Genomic DNA, 18,708 nt, shown 5'->3' with positions numbered 1-18,708 from the left:
TTAAATAAAAGCAAAAATAGCAAAAAGATTTAGAGCCTAGACAAGCAGATGAAAGGGTTCTGAATTGCCTTCCATCTGATATTACTCAAATGCAACGCTGTCTCCAATTACCTGGGGATATGTGGTATTCCCTCATGAAAGCTCAAGCTCAGAAAGGGCGTCCCTTCCGTGCCTCTGCTTACTCACAGTCATTTGGAACAAGTTCAGCAGAAATATTTCACATTGCAAAAGAGTCTGGAGCCAGACAGAGACTACAGTCACTTATCACTGGGTCCAAATAGTAACTTAGTAGGACAGCCACCGCAAGAAAATATTTGTGGAGGCAGAGACTTTTCAGGGAGGACATTATTAATGCCCTTGGAAGAGACGTCACCAAATGCCAAAGTGCTAAAATGAAACCATGAAAATGCTATTTTTAACTCGTTGCATACTTAGTGGCATAGGGCTGTCTGAGCCAGTGGTCTCTTTAGTAGAATTAGACCTAAAGGTAATCTTATGTCCTAACCTTCAAATAATTAGATGGAAAGAAAAATAGCCAAACAAATAAATGAAGGCTGCCTCCCCATAAGTTCAGTGTTTCTTTTGTAGTATGGTTCTAAATGTAAGCTTTCTCTGCTTCAAATTTGGAGATGTCTAGCACTCGAGATTGGGGGGATAAAAGGTGAAAAGCAAAACAGACTATCATCACCAAGGTATCAGTTGCAAGGTTCTAATGTCTTAGACCCAGTTGCCCCTGAGGTGCAGCAATTGACTGATCAACTTCCCTAAGGGGCTTTTCTCTCTCTCTACAGTCTTACGTCTACTGAAGTATGAGTTACTGATAGTCTCTGGAGATCAGCAGTACAGCCCACTTTTTAATCTTGCCTTTGTTCTTATCCTGCGTTATCCTGCTCCTTCCCTTTAGTGCCAGTAGATAATTGATTGCTTTAGTTCATTCTCTTGATTCTCTATGCCACTAATTCTCCTTTCGGTGTCTCAGTCTTAGAACACTTTCTTGGCAGACGATCTCAAACATCAAGCTATGAATCGTTGATTGCCCATAGTATTTTTGAAATAAAAAGATCTGCTCTTGAGGACCATTGATCTGAAGTCATTTTATCTTGCAGATTTCAGCAAGTTCAAACTAAATATACCAAAAGTAGGGTCTTCTCCCTTAAAGTAATTTAATTTACTGCTATTCCATAAGAAACAAAAGAAATGAAAAATAAAAGACAATGGAGGGGAAGGCAAGGGAAGAAAAGGGGGGGAGGGGAGAGGAGGGAAGGGAGAAAAAGGCTAAGAAGCTATACTGTAGCCTTTGTAATTCTCCATTCTGTGCCTTTTAAAACAACTACACATGCAGATTAAGTAGAAAGAAAATTTATTAAATGTATTTCAGAGTTATCCTCTGATTTTAAAAATGTCTTGAGCCATAACTCCTCTGTTAATACAAGGAGGAATCCTTATTTTAGCAAAGTGTATGCTTAATTCTGCATCTGGATTCTGTATTGAATGAAGAAGTTATGTGGTATTCCTACAACGGAAGACTTTTCGCATCTTGCAAGCAACCCATCCCATTTTTTTTTCATTATAATAATGATGTGGAAATATAAGAAAAAAATGTATTACCCTACAACAGGTGATTTATGTATTATATTATTACATCATGAAACAACTTACTCAATGAAAAAGAAGTTGTCATCTTTTAATGATGAAGTTATTATACCAAAGTGGTTATCAAAGTTATCAAATCTACCACAGTTTACTGGCGAAACTGGAATGAAAACCTGGGTTTATCTGATTTTAAATATCATCAATTTAGCCCTACACACTGGCCTTCGTAGGATCTCAAAGTGATAGGCGGAGTGGTAAGAACACTTCTCAAAGTGTACAATTTTACAAACACGCACATACAAAGTATAGCTTATAAGGTACGAGGCGTGAGTGAGAGAGGTGGTTGTTCTAGAGATCTATCTAGCAGGTGATCAGGCGTGGTGTCCAGAGGAGTCTGGACAAGGTGGCTGGAAACCGAGCACAGAGAGCCCTGCTGATTTGTGACAACATGAAGATCCTCTATTTTAAATGCTGTTTTAGCTTTCCTATAGTTACCTTAATTATGAATGACGAGAAGTCTGCCATCCTTATTTGCTATGTCAAAAAAGACATGAGCTATGCGCTCTACAGAATGCGGAAAAAAATCTTGCCAGAAAGAGAAAATTGAAATCGTTAATATCTTTTTGCTTATGTAATTAAACATACTTTATTTTAATAAAGTTTATTGATAGCAGATTGTGAAATTTTAGGGAACTGCTGTGAAAAGTTACACTGGCTTTCAAATCTTTTCATAAAACAGTCCCATTAGAACATTAGAAATTAATTGAAAATAATTTTTATATTTCTGGCAAAAAGGTGAGCACATAAGATAATAAACAATAAGAGATTTAGGTAGCATGTAGGAAATCACCTTATTTTCTGTGTCACCTTCAGGAAAGTCATGCCATGTTTGAAAGCTTGTCCTTGTGAGCAGCATTGCACACAGCCTATCAGAGTTCTTAGACTGAAAAACACAGTTGGGTTAAGATTTTCTTCACTGCATGTAATTAGCTTGCAAAAAGTGAATCTTTTTGGTTCAAAATGATATCTTAATTTTTACTGATTAAGTTTCATTTTATTTCACTTCTGGTAGGTTCATTATCACTGGAAAGCAACATGCTGCTTTTATCACTAAGTTAACATCGTAATTGTGACAACAAAACGCTGATGATGCATTTATACAGACAGCATGTTGGAAAATGGTATCTCAGTGTTCCCCCAAATCAGAATTGCACCCCAGCTTTTAAGAAAGTTTTTTTCTAAACTTGCCATACTAAGAAAAATCTGTTCAGGTCATTGACTTGTTGATGCTCCGTCAAGAGCTGAAATGTGTTCTCCAATGCACTGCCTTTGATCTCTCCTTTGACTATTTATCAAAGCTGATTACAGTTTGAATACACAAATCCCCTTCGCTTCAAAATCATCTAAAAATAATGGATAATAGAACATTGTTAAGTATTTTCTGTTATTACAATTTGTCTCCATAATTGTAATATAGCTGTTGTGAGGTTTGGGAAGAGGGCCTGTTTTTAAGTTTTGTTCCTTCGGAAGAATCAATCTTTCTGTCACATTGGATTAAAGGGTTTTTTTTTTTTTTTAGCCAAACTTGCTCACGCAGTAAGAGCTGTTTTGGTCACACCAAAAGGAATCATAATGAACAAGTGAAACCCACTTTATTCTACTCACCATAATTTAAGGGTTTGTGCTTTTAGAAAAGCTATATTTGTCTTTTTCATTGCATAGAATGTTGGAATATGACAAAAATAGCTAACTTGTTCATAATTATATATATATCACTTTAAGAATTTTAAGATCTTCAAGTCAAAAATTTTCAAAGGATATTTATCTGTTAAGTCCCTACTAATTATTGGAGGTATACTATGCTACATAATTTTTACATGTTAACAAATTAATCTTGTTTTCCAAAGGACACACGTCTTATTTTAATGACAAGATCAGGAATAAAATATACATCTTGGCATCTCATTCTACTTGAGTGTGTTTTTAAGTTTCATTAATCATTTAAATCTTCTAAAATAATCCAGAAATTTTTTTCTTCCAATCACAGCTAATCTGTATATTTTGTGTATTTTGTATATACAATACAAATTTTGTATTGTATACAAAAATTACAATATTTTGTAATCTGTGTATTTTGCAAAGAAAAAACAAAAAAAGACACCTGAGGGGAAAATATCCTTCCAGAAGCTAGTGTGCCTTGTGGTACTTTGTTATTTTCCCTTAGACAACCTTCATGTGATTCTAGAACTGTTTCCAGAAGCAAGTCATTTTTTATGTTGCCAACTCAGCAGATTTTTTTAAGACACTATGCTCACACTGGAGCCTTTGCAAAGTAAAATTATAGAACATTTATTCTATTTTTTAATATGGATAACAATTGACCTGCAAGATTATGTGAACAGTCTAAAGCACAGAAAGGGAAAGAAAGTTAAAAAAAAAATCTCTGCTACCAGCTCAAATGATCCCTGTTAAATCCCAAAAATCCTGGCAAAAAGTGGCAGCGTAACGCTCGGGTATGACTTTGTAAATACTACACGACGTTCAAGAAAACACCACATGCAGTTGTAAAACATTAACGAGCCCAAGCTATTGTATTTTAAGTAGTTTTAGAGATACTGACAATTCTCAAGTGACCATGGGTTTTGTTTCATGTACAGTTCCAATATTTTATAATCAATTTGCCCTGTTCCACTTTTCCTTCTAATTTCTTCATATGGCCTCAAATGTGACCCAAAGGGGACTGATTATAAAAGACAACTACTTTCACAAGTTCCAGAATATTTTTAATTGTTCTTTTTTCCCCTTTGGGTTCTGCAGCTCAGATGTTTTCAACCTGTGCATCACTAACTGTTACTGAGTCCTGAAGTCAATTTAGCAGATCACAACTAATGTTTTAAAATCTAATAGAATAGACAGAAAATACGGGACAGTATTGCTTGAAATAAGAATATCTTTGAAAGTTTCATGTCAAATATATGTGTGTGAGGGGGATGGGGTGGGGTGGTGTGATATATGCGTTCCCGGAATGCTTACTTGTCAAAAATTTGATGCTATTGTCATACCTCTTTTATGTTTAGGAGTATGTGTGTTATTTTAAGCAATTTGGTATATTGATTTAATCTCCTTCCACAGTCTGATCTTCGGGTTTGTGTCAGACTACCGTTCTTTATTTTTAGACAGAAACAAAAGCAAATGAATAGGTACATTATCACCTTCTGCCCTTTCAGAGCAGATCATAACGTGTTCACCTGTGGTACGGTGTGGAGAACACTGTTGAATGAGTTAAAAATTCTTACCATGCCCGGGGAACATTATTACATGACATTTCTGTTTAGTTTGTTGACTTGTTACTTGCACCTTTGCACCAACAATTATCTGTTGTGTTGGCATTTGAATACTTGCACATCTGATATAAATATGAAATTATCGTTTTTAATATAAATGCTTTAAAGAAATTATGTAGAATCTGACAATTTTGATTGGTTATATATATTGTCAATATAATATGATCAATTTAATTAAATGTAATCTGACATTCTCAGATTTGAAAGAAACTTCTAGTTGGACTGCATTAGAATAATAATTAATAATTAAAGTTCTGTATTATTTAGGCCATGTTTTGCTTTAGATAGTGTAACTACTTATCATTTATTTAATATACTATTCTTGCATTTTCAGCTAAAATTGACCAAGAGTCAGAGGAGAATTCATTGACAGAGACCCATAAATGGTGAGAAATTACTTTTTGTTTAATATATTTCTTTTAAAAACTGGCTTGTAAAATGCTTACGTCTCAAGGAAGCAATGATTAGTTCAATTTTTACTTTTAAGCATAAAATGAAAAGAAATCTAATAAAATGGTGTACCTCAGCTCTACAACAGACTTCTGAATTTTTGTGACTTGGGGTGATGTATCATTCTGTTAACTACTGAATTGTTGGGAATAGTATAGCACCTTCTCTTTCAAATAGGATTTAGGGCTATGGAAATACAAGAAGAAGAAGAATAGCAAGAACCTGTTTCCGAGTTTGGTTATAAAAACTATAGAATTTCTATATTCAGGAGTAAAGTGTCTATAGGAAGCAGTGAGCTTCCTTTGGATGCACCTGCCCTCCCTGAATGGAGACTTGGAACCATGGGTGAATGCAGAAAACTATCTCGGTATACCCCTGCTTCTCTGCCTCAAGATCACTTTTCCCTTCTTTCTGTAAGGTCACAGTTCTCTAGAAAAGCAGAATCCTTCAGACATCCACACACAAACACAGAGGTGCACCTCTTCCTACTGTGCTTTGCAGTTAACTGCATTTTTGGCTAATTGAAAGTTTGTGGCAACCCTGCAAGCGCCAAGTCTATCAGCACCATTTTCCCAACACTGTGTGCTCACCTTCTGGCTGTGTGTCAGATTTTGGTAGCTTTTGCAGTATTTCAAACTTTTAATTATTCTTATGACTATTACGGTGATCTGTGATTAGTGATCTTTAATGTTACTATTGCATACAAAAGTGTTTCAGGGCATCATAAACTGTACAAATATAATAAAGCAAATTTGGTAAATGTTGTGTGTGTTCTGACTGCTCAGCGGCTCTATTAGCAGCCCCTGCTCCACCTCTCCCCCTCCTTGGACCTTGCTATTCCCTCAGGCATGACAGGGAAGTTGGGCTACAAATAACCCCACAGTAGCACCCAGGTGTTCAAGTGGGAGAAGAGTCACGCATCTCTCAAGAGTTAGAAATGAGTAGGCTTAGTGAGGAAGGATGGTGAAAGCCATGGGAGGCTAAAGGCCTCTTCCATCAAACAGTTACCTAAGCTGTGAATGCAAAGGGAAAATTATTGAAGGAAATTAAAAACGCTACTGCAGTGTAAGCACACATAATACAACAAAACAGCTTTACTGGTGATTTGGAGAAAGTGTGAGTGGTATGGATAGAAGATCCAAACAGCAACAACATTCCCTTAAGCCAAAGCCTAATCCAGAGCAAAGTCCTAACTCTTCTCAATTCTGTGAAGGCTGAGAGAGGAGAGGAAGCTGCACAAGAAAAGGGGGAAGATTGCAGAGGTAGATTGTGGGGGTTTCAGGAAGGAAGCTGCCTGCCTTACATGAAAGTAGAAGGGGAAGTGGCGAGCACCAATGGAGAAGCTGCAGCAGGTGTCCAGAAGATCTTGTTAAAATCAGCGATGAAGGTGCCTGCACTAAACAACAGATTTCAATGTAGATGAAACATCCTTATTTTGGAAGCAGTTGCCATCTAGAATTTTCATAGGTAGAGGAGAGAAATCAGTACCTGTTTTCAGAGCTTCAAAGGATAGGCTGGCCATCTTAGGAATGGCAAAAGCAACTTTAAGTTAAAGCGAATGCTCATTTGCCATTCTAAAAATCTCAGGGCCCTTCAGAATTATGCTAAATCCACTGTGTCTGAGCTCTAGAAAGGGAGCAACAAAGCCTGAATGCCAGCACATCTGTTTATAGGGTGGTTTACTGAATGTTTTAAGCCCACTGTTGAGACCTACTGCTCTGAAGAAAAATTCCTTTCAAAATAATACTGTTCAGTGACAGGCAATGCACCTGGTCCGTCAAGAGCTCTGATGGAGAGGTACCGGGAGATGAGGGTTGTTTTCATGTCTGCCAGTATAATATCCATTCTGCAGCCCATGCAAGTCTTCCTATTTAAGAAATATATTTGTAAGGCAATATAGTGATTCCTCTAATGGATCTGGGCAAAGAAAGGATTTTACCATTCTAGATTCTGAAAGGATTTACCATTCTAGATTCTGTTATGGACATTTGTGGTTCATGAGATAAGATCAAAATGTCTTCATTAAGAAGAGTTTGTAAGAAGCCAATTTTAACCCTTCTGGGATGACATTGAGAGATTCAAGACTTCAGTGGAGGAAGTAACTGCAGATGTGGTAGAAATAGCAAGAGAAGCAGAATTAGAAGTGGAGACAAAAAATGTGACTGAATTGCTACATCTCATGATAACAATTGAATAGATAAGGAGTTGCTTTCATAGAAGAGCAAAGTGGTTTCTCAAGATGGAATTTCCTCATGGTGAAGATGCTGAGAACATTGCTGAAATGTCCTCAGAAGATTTAGAATATTACATAAACTTATTTGATAAAGCAGTGGCCGAGTTTGAGAACAGTGACTCAAATTTTGAAAGAAGTTCTGTGGGTAAAATGCCATCAAGTAACATCTCAGGGTACAGAGAAATTTTTTGTGAAATGTGGAGTCAATCAATGCAGCAAATTCCACTGTTGTCTTTTTTTTTCTTTATTTATTTTTATTGTTAAATCATAGTTGTGTACATTAGTGCAATCAAGGGGTACAATGTGCAGGTTTCACACACAATCTGAAATAAAGAAATTGCCACAGCCAGCCCAACATTCAGCGACTGCCACCTGATTAATCAGCACCATCAACATTAAAAAGATTATGACCCTCTGAAGATTCAGATCTTTCCTATTTTTTAAGCAAAAAAAGTATTTGCTGAAATATATACTTTGTATTTTGGACGTAATGTAACTGCCCACTTAATAGACTACATTATAGAGTCAACATCCTCTACTTTTATATGTTAAGAATAAAAAAAAATGCATATGACTCCCCTTATTACAATATTTCCTTTATTGAGGTGGCCTAGAACCTAACTTGCAATATGTACTGTATGGCTGTGTGTGTGTGTAAAGGGAGATAGCCTTATTTTACTGAATTAGCTCGTGTGATTATAGAGTTTGCAAGTCTAAAATTAGTAGGGTAGGCTGACAATTCAGGTAGGAGTTGATATTGCAATCTTGAGTCTGAAAGAAGCTTAGGGACAGAATTCCTTCCTCATCAGAAACCTCAGTCTTTTTTTTTTTGGAGACACAGTCTCACCATGTCACCCTCCTTGGTAGAGTGCCATAGTGTCACAGCTCACAGCAACCTCAAACTCTTGGACTTAAGCGATTCTCTTGCCTCAGCCTCCCAAATAGCTGGGACTACAGGTGCCCACCACAATAGCTGGCTATTTTTTGTTGAAATTGTCATTGTTGTTTAGCAGGCCAGCCTGGCTTAGAACCTGCCAGCCCAGTGGCCGGCACCATAACCACTGACCTCTGGGTGCCAAGCCAGAAACCTCAGTCTTTATACTTTACAACTAACTGGATAAGGCCCGGCTTTGTTATAAGAGAATCTGTTTTTTTCCAAGTCTACTGATTTAAATGTTAATCACTCTAAAAACTGCCTTCACAGCAACATCTAGAATGGTGTTTGACTCCAAACACCATTGAGCACCATGACCTACCTAAGTCAACACATAAAAATAGATATAATGTTCTCTAAAGAGAAGTTTAATTTTTGAGGAAAATTTTTATTAAAGAAGTTTTCTGCCATTACTTTGGTAGGCAAAATTCTTTGTATTCTGTGAATAGCATTGTGTATTTAGCAGTTTTTGGATTGATATAAAATATTGCCCTGGGAAAATTGGTAAATAAAATTGTACAGTTTCTATGAAAAGAAAAAACTGAAAGCTTAAGTGATAACAAACAGAAGTTTCAATTTGTTTCATGAGAAAACTACTGGCTAATTACAAAACTGTTAGTAAAAAAAGCTATCTTTTTAATAATTAAACAATTAACTCAGATTTAAAAGTGAAAATAAGAATAATGAATCCTATGAAGTATTTGACATTTTTCCCAAAGAAATAAGTTCCTATATCATTTTCTCAGCTGTCCTGTGTAACCCAAGATCATCAGTAGGAATTCCATGCTGGAAGGCAGTGTAACTCCCCCGAGGGGTCCTCAAACTTTTTAAACAGGAGGCCAGTTCACTGTCTCTCAGACTGTTGGAGGGCTGGACCAGCATTATACTTAATTTTATGTATTGACTTAGGTAGGTCATGGTGCTCATTTTGGAGTCAAACACCATACTAGATGTTGCTGTGAAGGCAGTTTTTAGAGTGATTCACATTTAAATCAGTAGACTTAGAGAAAAGCAGATTCTCTTATAACAAAGCTGGGCCTTATCCAATTAGTTGTAAAGTATTAAGACTGAAGTTTCTGGCTTGGCACCCAGAGGTCAGTGGTTATGGTGCCGGAGTTTAAAACAAACAAACAAACAAAAAAACTATGAACAAATTCCTATGCACACTGCACATATCTTATTTTGAAGTAAAAAAACAAAACGGGAACAAATACAATCACACCGCCTCATGTGGCCCACGGGCCGCAGTTTGAGGACCCCTGACACTCTCCCTATGACAGTGTTGTAGTGCGAGCAATGACCACCAAACAGATAATTATAAAAACTCGATTGGGAGTCTTTATTGACCAGCTAGCCAGCTGTCTCCCTGAGTAAGGACAGCAGCCCTGACCAGCTTGGAATTGGGGTTTTTATAGGGTTGGCCAATGAAAACGAGCAAGTAAGCAGTCAGTTATCATAACCGACCTGCACAGAAGCAGACTTTGCATTGCGGTTAGCAGATAAGCATACAATTTTTTATAATACAAGCTCAGTAAGTTCTACCCCGTCCCCTCATTCTCCCCTTCATCTCCCACCCTCCAGTCTAAAGGGAGTGGTGCAGGGCCACGGCAGCCAACTCAACAGCTCTGTGACCTTAACCCCGACATAATAGTATCTACTTCATAGGTGAGAATTAAATGAAGTAATAGATGGAAAATGCTTAGTACTTAGTAAATGATCAATAAATGTTAATTGCTATATTATTTTCACATTGTTTTATAATCAGGAAATTTTTAAAGTTTAGGGATAGAAATGGAAACTAAAGAGTTAAATTTCCTCCTCCAGCCATGTATTTGTTTTGTGTTTCTCACCTTCTTCATTGAATCCAGTACTGGACAGCTGAGCACAGTTAATTAGCATAGATTTGCATAACAGCTACCTGCATCAAACTGCTGGCACTGTGGTTCCGAGGATTTACAACTTTTGACTCTGTGTCCTTATCTCTGAATAAAGAGAAAGCATGTCCACATTGGAATGATCAGTTCAAAATAATTCAATGAGTTAAATATATATGTAGAGTACCAACCGCATAGAGGTTTCCAAACTTTCCTTTCCTTACATTTTCCAAAATAACTGAGTATGGGAGACTGACTTCCAGAATGAACTTTCTTCCCAGCACCCAACCATTGAACTGGAGATAATTAAGAGAAACATTTAACATTTCTAGAAATTCTACAGGTATACAACAAGTAGAATCGTTCATTCGAGAGAACCTACTCAACCTTGGTAAGAACAGTAAGAGTCTGTGGCATGCTAGGCACGGTTTATTCCTGCAGGAGCGCTAATCTAGGCAGGTGTGGCCATGAAGATGGGGACTTCCACTCTCCTGTGCACCAAGGCTGAGCCTGTGATTGTCCCCAGTCATCAGGCTGCCTGCAGTGCTCATCCCTCCACCTCCAGCTATAGAAGCTCTAGACTAACCAAGCAGATAAGAAGGGGCTCCCATCCTCAACCTGGCCTCTATTTGTAGAATGGAAGCTCTGTCCCAGGGGTAGCAGACCCAGAATGCTGGGCCACAGTGATCTCACCCCTGCTGACTTTTAGGGGGAATGTTCTAGGCCAGGAGAGGGCAGCCACCTCAGCCCCTGCTTACAGAGCAGTATTGCCTGCCACTCTGGAGAAGTAGGCCAGTGCCTCAATCCTAGCTTTAGCCCCTATGCGTATGCACAGAAGTCCTGCCCAGAGGGCTGCAGCTCTGGCTCAGAGAACTGATTGTGTTTGGAACGGATCATGGGGAATCCCATACCTAGGGGCTTTGTCAAAAACAACGGAGGTTTTGGTGGAGAGAAATCGATAAGGCACTTACAGGTCTGTGACACAGCAGCAACAAGCAAAATGGCTGAGCAATTAAAGTGCAACAGAGAGACCAAGGGAAGAGACAGCCAAGAAGGATCCTGGGATTGGTAGGTAGTTGTGGAGGCCAGGAAGGCTATGCACAAGCGTGTGAAGTTGTACCCGCACCTGAGCCTCAGGGCCAGGAGGTAGGGCAGACTTGGACACAGTCCTAATGCTGGTAGGGACTCACCTGCATGTGTTATAACTTCAGCACAGTCACTGCTGAACAATGAGCTGTTCTGACCCAGGGACATCGCTCAGGAAACCAGGCTTAAAAATAAAATCGCATACATACATTCCTGCAGATAGTCTATCCAATATCCACAGAATAAGTATACCAGCATCAGCTGAGTTAACTGCTTCTCGCAGAGGTGTGCATGTAAGCTGGCTGTCTTCCCTCTGGCTTTTTTTTTTTACAGTTTTTTTTTGGCCAGGGCTGGGCGCGAACCGGCCACCCTCAGCCTATGGGGCCAGTGCCCTACTCCTTAAGCCACAAGCGCCACCCCTCCCCTCTGGCTTTTGAGAGAGTAGTGAACTTTGACCACGTTTCCAGACTCCGAGTCTCCTTCCAAACTGTGAGACCATCTCATTCACAAAATGTGCTCTCTCGTTATACAGATCTCATTAGGAGCCAAAGCCGTGGTCTGTTCGAGAGCTCCCCTTTGTGCATGAATTGCCCAGATACCACCCCTCACTGCCATCACCAATAAAAATTGAAATAGACCACGTCCATGTGGGTACATACAAAGTCTCACTTCATTTTATCTCCGAATACATCTGGTGTCTCAGCGAGGCCCCATTTTTCTAACCTTTCATCTCTCATTTTCTTTTTATGATAGTTATTATGATCTATAAATCATATTATTGTAAACCACATGAAATCCATTCTGGAGATAAAGATGGTTTATGAAAAAAAATGGATTCCCCTTGGTCTGTGGGTCCTCTTCATCTTCTAGGCTTTCATCAGCCCATTAACTTAGAGACACGAGAATATACAGGGAAGTTTCAGTTGTATGAATATCGCCTAATCCAAGGAATTTTCTAGTGAGCTTCTGATCTAATTTGAGTGGTGCTGTTACAGCTCAAGATGGTTTAGTTTGACTTTATAACCTGTGACAAACTGGTGACAAAATTATGTGCTTTGATTTTTAGAAATGGCTGAGTCATTTACACATAATTGTGATAGCAGAGTTGGGCTATCTGATGCCCTGAGGATTAGCGGAGGCTCACATAGTGAGGGAATAGCCTTTTCTGGACCGAAAAAGAAGCCTTTGAGGCAACTTAGCTTCCGTACGTTTACCAAGGTTATCATGAAAGAAGGCAGGGTGGTGTGGTGGATGGGACCCGGATGGTTTTTCTTAGCCCAGCTCTGCCACTGCGGAATTACAATCAGATAAACCACACGAAGCGCTGGAGCCTCCAGTTCATCATTTGTAAAAGGAATATAACATCTTCCTTCCATCTTCTCGGGCAGCTGCAGGAATGTTATACCTTATTCTTTGGGAAGCTTCTCCACAGGTGACTCATAAAAGGCCTTTCCAGAAAAATTTGCCCCTGTGAAATTGTTTTGTAAATTATGCACATGTTATCAGCTTGCTTTGAAATAAAGTATACTCACTTGTCTTTGTGTTTTAGCATAATATTTTTTGTGTACTAATACAATCTGTTTATTCACACATTTTTGCTGTTAATCTGAAAAGCAGAACTGTGAGCTCCCATTTCACATTAACAAAATATATAGCTTTCAAATAAATAGTTTCACTAAACTCTTCAATTCTCCCAGAAAGTAAGGCTGCTGGACAGATGAGTCTTGAGTCATATCCAAAGCCCAAATGCAAATCAAATGAGCATAGTCTCATCTTCAGATGATTTCATTGGGCAAGCCAAGCGATCGTATTGTATTTCAAGCCGGATTTCAGCAGAGTGTTGTTAAGCTTGGCTACATCCCCACTCTGTGTTTATTTCACCTTCTGCTTTTATTTTATTTTTAATTAGTATCCACAGCTTTCTTCAATTGTGGAAAAATGTCACCAAGCCAAATATGATTGTTTTTATTTTCCCACAGAATCACTTACTGTCTCAATCCCCTCATAGGTAGATACTGTAGAAATTTTGTATTTTTTTGAGTAAAAGTCCACTCCTTGACATTTAAGGAATTATGAGAATGGAACTTATAAAATCAACTTATAAAATCTGCCCCACTCTGAAATCTTTATTTCTTTGTCAGTGATGGCTAACTCATTTTTTTTATCTGAATTTCTTCCTTTGTTTCTTTAAATCCCACAAATAAAAGCCATATCGTAGGGTCCAATTGACTTTTGAAATAGAAGAATAAATTTTAGAAATAACTTTTCTTTCATCTGACAGCTGATTTAATTTTACTGAATTTAGTTCTGATATCAATAAAGCTAATAGAAATGACTGAAGTAAAATTCTAATTACAGTGCAACTATTACGTTAGATGACTTACCCTTGTCAGCCCATGAAGGTGACATTCTGAGCAAAGGACCTCAGGGTCAGAGAGGTGTCTGATACACCCTCTGTGAATAACAGTATCACGCCATTAAAGGGACTTTTTTTCTAGGAAGTTTGTGACTCTTTCTATAGACTAAAACATTAATTTTGAAGAAGTTTGAATTTTTTGATAGGCTCTACATGCTACTGAAATTTTTATCTAAAATTTTGTTTTTAAAACACATTTCAGTATAGAAGTTTTTGTTGTTTTTTTTTTTATTCTCTCCAGGCACTAAACACAACTAGAAAAATTAGCAATAAGTAATCTTTTGATCTCATAATGAGAGTGAATTTGTTGAACAGGAAGCAATTAGTACAGGCATATTTACAGAACTAATTAATTTTCTTCATTTGAGCATTATTATGTAGTCAAGATCTGATAGTATGGCTTAAAAATATGCTAATGTATTCTTAAAGAAAATACACTGGGTTCCTTCCCTTTCTTCATTCCATTTAAATAACAGCAAAGAGAGGCTCAGTGCCTGTGGCTCACGTGGCTAAAGCACCAGCCACATACACCTGAGCTGGTGGGTTCGGATACAGCTTGGGCCCACCAAACAACAATGATGGCGGCAACCCAAAAATAGCCGGGCGTTGTGGAGGGTACCTGTAGTCCCAGCTACTTGGGAGGTGGAGGCAGGAGGATCACTTGAGCCCAGGAGTTGGAGGTTGCTGTGAGCTGTGATGCCATGGCACTCTACCCAGGGTGAGAGCTTGAAGCTCTGTCTCAAAAAATAAATAAATAACAGCAAAGAGAATTGGGAACAATCAATAATAAAATTCAAGAAATAGTAACAGAGGTAAGCATATTTGTGAAAGAACTTCAAATCACATATTTTAATAAATACTATTTCTAAATGTAATACTGCTTGAGTGGTGCTATACCAAAGCCAAGATTGTATAACAAATGAGTTGAAATTGAAAATTAATCTTGCATGCAAACTAGAGACAAAAAAAAAAAAGAAAGAAAAAGAATGTTGGTTGCAGTGGTTTCAGATAGTATGTAACTGTTCATTCGTCATCAGAGAGAAAATATTTAATCAGTCTCGAACTGATGCACACATACTTTATCAAGTTCAGTGACTTTCAGAGTGTCAGTTTGTAAAGTGTTTATCTGAGGAATGGACTTCTGGCACATGGATAAAATGAAAAGTGAAATGTTTAGTTCATAATAGGCATATTTTCCAGAATCTTTCTGAGTAACTATCCTGAGATGAATAGAAAGACTACAGGTCTGTGTTTATCTGGCTTGTGCTGGCCGACCAGGAAGGCTCCAGCCTGGTATTAAAACTGAAGTGACATGGAATGACTTTGCAGAAGTCCCAAACAATGACATCATTCCCTTAACAATATTGATAATGTAAAACAAAGTCAGAGGGTGTCTGTTATTTCCCAATTTGGATTTCTTAGTTAACTCCTTCTGATCCTGCCAGAAGATTTACTGTCTGGGGGCCCCTTAGGGTCAGGCTGCTTCGGTAGAAAGCCGTGGTTCCACACTTTTATTTGCAGCACTTTTCTTTGTACAAATGGGTACTCTTCTGTGGCTGCAGTATCTCAATTTTTATGAGATCCATTGACTTTAAACAGTGTGGAAACCTGTAACACCCTTTGCAGATTTTCTGGCTTTTGACAGTTATAAAAAGAGTATTCTGAGGGGTAGTCTTTGTTAGCTTGAGTGCATTTAGAACAAAAGGACTTTAGGACTTCCTGCTTTAGAAAGTTTTAATACATATCCTTAACGATGATGTTGATAATTATAAAGGAACTGTCAAAGAATTTCTACCCTTTTGAAAGTTTTGTTGTAAAAATGGAAGCTTCTTTTGTTGTATACATCTTAGAAGATCTTTTCCACCCCAATATTTAAAAATACAATTTTGCCTAGAATAGAATAAACTGTCTCCAGAAGCTACAGTCTTCTCCCAGTTAATAGAGATTAGAACTCCTAAACTTTTGTCCCCTAAAAACAAGAAGAGTAGTAAAATCACCATATGTTTACTGGGGATTTCTTAATTACTGTGTTCTTGAAATGTACATGGTGTAGGGGGTAGAGAGAATGGGATGAAGAAAAGATGTGCTATTTTGTCTACTGTTTTGTGTTTTTTAAAAATAGAAGGTGTAAAGATATAGGTTAGTAATTGAGACTATCCTGGTGTATTTAACTGTAGTAACATGATTCAAATCCATCAGGGTTATATACAGCTGGAGAAAGAACACTTCAAGCATGATGGATATTCCAGAAAAACAACTTAAAGGCATGAATGTAGTTTAAGATCACTGTTAAAGGAAGGAAGAGTTTTTTTTTTTTTTTTTTTAGAGGGGGAAGAGAATGAAAACATGAGAAAGTAAAACAGATATAGGTGATTTTATCTCTGTACACATTTCACGAGGCAAACTGGAACTCAGACTTAAAAGATTGTCCTCAGAAGGTCTGGTGGGGTTATAAGTACCAAAGTACCCCATGAAATTGTTTTCCAAAAGGCATTTTTTTTTTCTTGGAGGCCTCCAGAATCCAAGGCAAAGGATCTCAGCCATGGGTGTGGGGTTGGGGGTAGAATGAGGCGGAGTCAAGTGCACTGTCCCCACCATGGCAAAGTGTGGACTGTACAATGTAATGGTTAGTATCTGGCTCCGAGGAACTATCTGGAATTCATATCTTGGTTTTACACACCCTTCTCCTTTTTACTTAAAAAAAGTTATTGAAACTCTCCGTACCCTCATTTTCTCATTTCTAAAATACAGATGATAGGACTATACCTGGCACAGAAAAAGCATGGTATAATTACGTGGTATCATTTGAACTTGGCGTTTACCAAAGGGACCTGCCAGTAGTGACTCAAGTCTGAATTTTCTCTGTTGGGTATTATTGCAAATTCTCAAAAGAGTAAATCTGGTTGGCTCCTATCCAGGCAACACAAGCTCATGAAGGGCACCAGTGACCTTACACTCGGCTACGAGTGAGGCAGATTTTCTAAAGTCAACGTAAGGGGAATAAAAATGGCACGTGGATTTCTTGGAAGGAAGGGAAGGGCTAGAGGAGCAATATGGCTTACAGATGCAGCCCTCTTGAAGAGAAATAAGTTTGTATGTACTGAGCGACCTTTTATAAACTGAATTGCTTTCACTGTGAGAGCTTTTGTATCTTGAAACTTGGATATTATTTCATGTTTCTTTGCCAGCTATTACATGTGTCAGGTATGGGTATACTTTAAAAATAGCGCAAAGAATATTTTTGGATCAATTTGCTCACTATTTGTCTTGCGAGCCAGTGTTGTTACGGACTTGGAGTTGTAGAGATGATGGCTACGCTTAACTTACAAACAGGTAATCAGAGTTGGAGGAGGGAAGAGACTGCTTCGTTCTAGCACAGCTGAAACCCTGCATCTGGAGACAGGGTCAAGGAGGAAGACAGCAGTGACGTGTAGGTCCAAAGCAGCTGATTAATTTTCCAGCTCTAGTTTCCCTCATTTGTTGTGAGAATTTTAATGTGATCATATAAATATTTTTTTTTTATTGTGATTGTGTCCCACACTGAGGAGTCATGCCATCTACCATTACATTGTGCCCATTTAGTGGGAGCACACCAATCCCCGCTTCTGAAGAGGATCTCTTGAGCCCAAGAGTTTGAGGCTGCTGTGAGCAATTATAATGCCCTGGCACTCTACCCAACAGAGTGAGACTCTGTCTCAAAACACAGCAAAAAAGTATTCCTAAAAATACTTTTTTTTTCAATGTTGAATTTTTTCTTTATTAAAATGAACTTTTATAACAAAATACCTTTTTTTTTTTTTTTGAGGCAGAGTCTCACTTTGTCCACCTTGGCTCGGTAGAGTGCTATGGTATCTTAGTTCACAGCAGTAATTCAACATGTAACAAGGATACAATAAATGCATACTTTTTTTTTCCCCTAAAAAGGTATGCATCTTTCTACTTTGCAACAGCAGTTTCTTTCAGAGTTCCAAGGTTTTCCACAGCTCTCCAGCCTCTTTCACCAAACAACATCAGCCCATCTGGGTGAGACCCAGGTCACACTCCCACTTCTGGTCACAGAGTCTTCTAAAGAGAAACATTAGTATATTTGCAATGAAAATATGTTTTAATCCCGCTGGTAATACTGTGGCATAGAAACTTGCATCGAGACTGATTTTTGATAGAGAAAGGTTATTACTGGCACATGAAACCCGAGATTAACATGAATAGATGTAGATTTTGCATACTGCTTCGAGAAAATTTCCCAACCCTATTGTATATTAGTTAACCCACTAAAACAGTGCCAATGTGAGTGGGGTTTTTTTTTAAATGTTATGAAAATATATTCTTACAAAATAATTCATAAAGACCTTTTTGTCATTTTTGTTTGCTATCTTAACCTTGTTAGCAATAAATCATGAATTTAGAAAGATCAAAATTACTTGATTTGAGGGTATTGTAATTAAGTTAAAGAGACTGGGAATATTTGCAATAGTTTTCAACATTGGTCTAAGAAATGGATAGAAACTAGGTCAAAGATTCTGGACTTGCTCAGAGTCCAAGAATCTACCAGAAAGAGAATAAAAAGGCAGGAAGAACAAAAGAGATTAGATAATTTGAATTAAAAGTAAGAAGAGTGGGGAGGAGGATTAGAGGACCCAACTAAGCCATCTCAATAGCTCCTCCCCTTCCCTTTGTTTTATTCTAGTGTGTTATAAGTGAATATAAAATAGAATCTCATATCCCAAGTATTTCTTTTATAACCTGGAACTTTACTCTTTTTAAGATGATTTTCATTT

The 18,708-nt window shown here is 37.9% G+C and overlaps 1 protein-coding gene across 1 annotated transcript in view; it reads left to right on the top strand.

Annotated features, from left to right (window-relative positions):
* The window catches only part of FMN2 (formin 2), a 378,063-nt gene that overhangs the window by 299,366 nt on the left and 59,989 nt on the right, over window positions 1-18,708 (top strand). The window contains exon 15 of the mRNA XM_053607776.1: window positions 5,272-5,323. Coding sequence (XP_053463751.1) covers window positions 5,272-5,323 — 52 coding nt within the window. The remainder of the gene's footprint in view (window positions 1-5,271; window positions 5,324-18,708) is intronic.

Source organism: Nycticebus coucang, chromosome 10 (assembly GCF_027406575.1).
Source record: "Nycticebus coucang isolate mNycCou1 chromosome 10, mNycCou1.pri, whole genome shotgun sequence".
In the NCBI taxonomy this organism is placed as follows: domain Eukaryota; kingdom Metazoa; phylum Chordata; class Mammalia; order Primates; family Lorisidae; genus Nycticebus; species Nycticebus coucang.
This window is presented reverse-complemented; position numbering and strand designations above follow the sequence as displayed.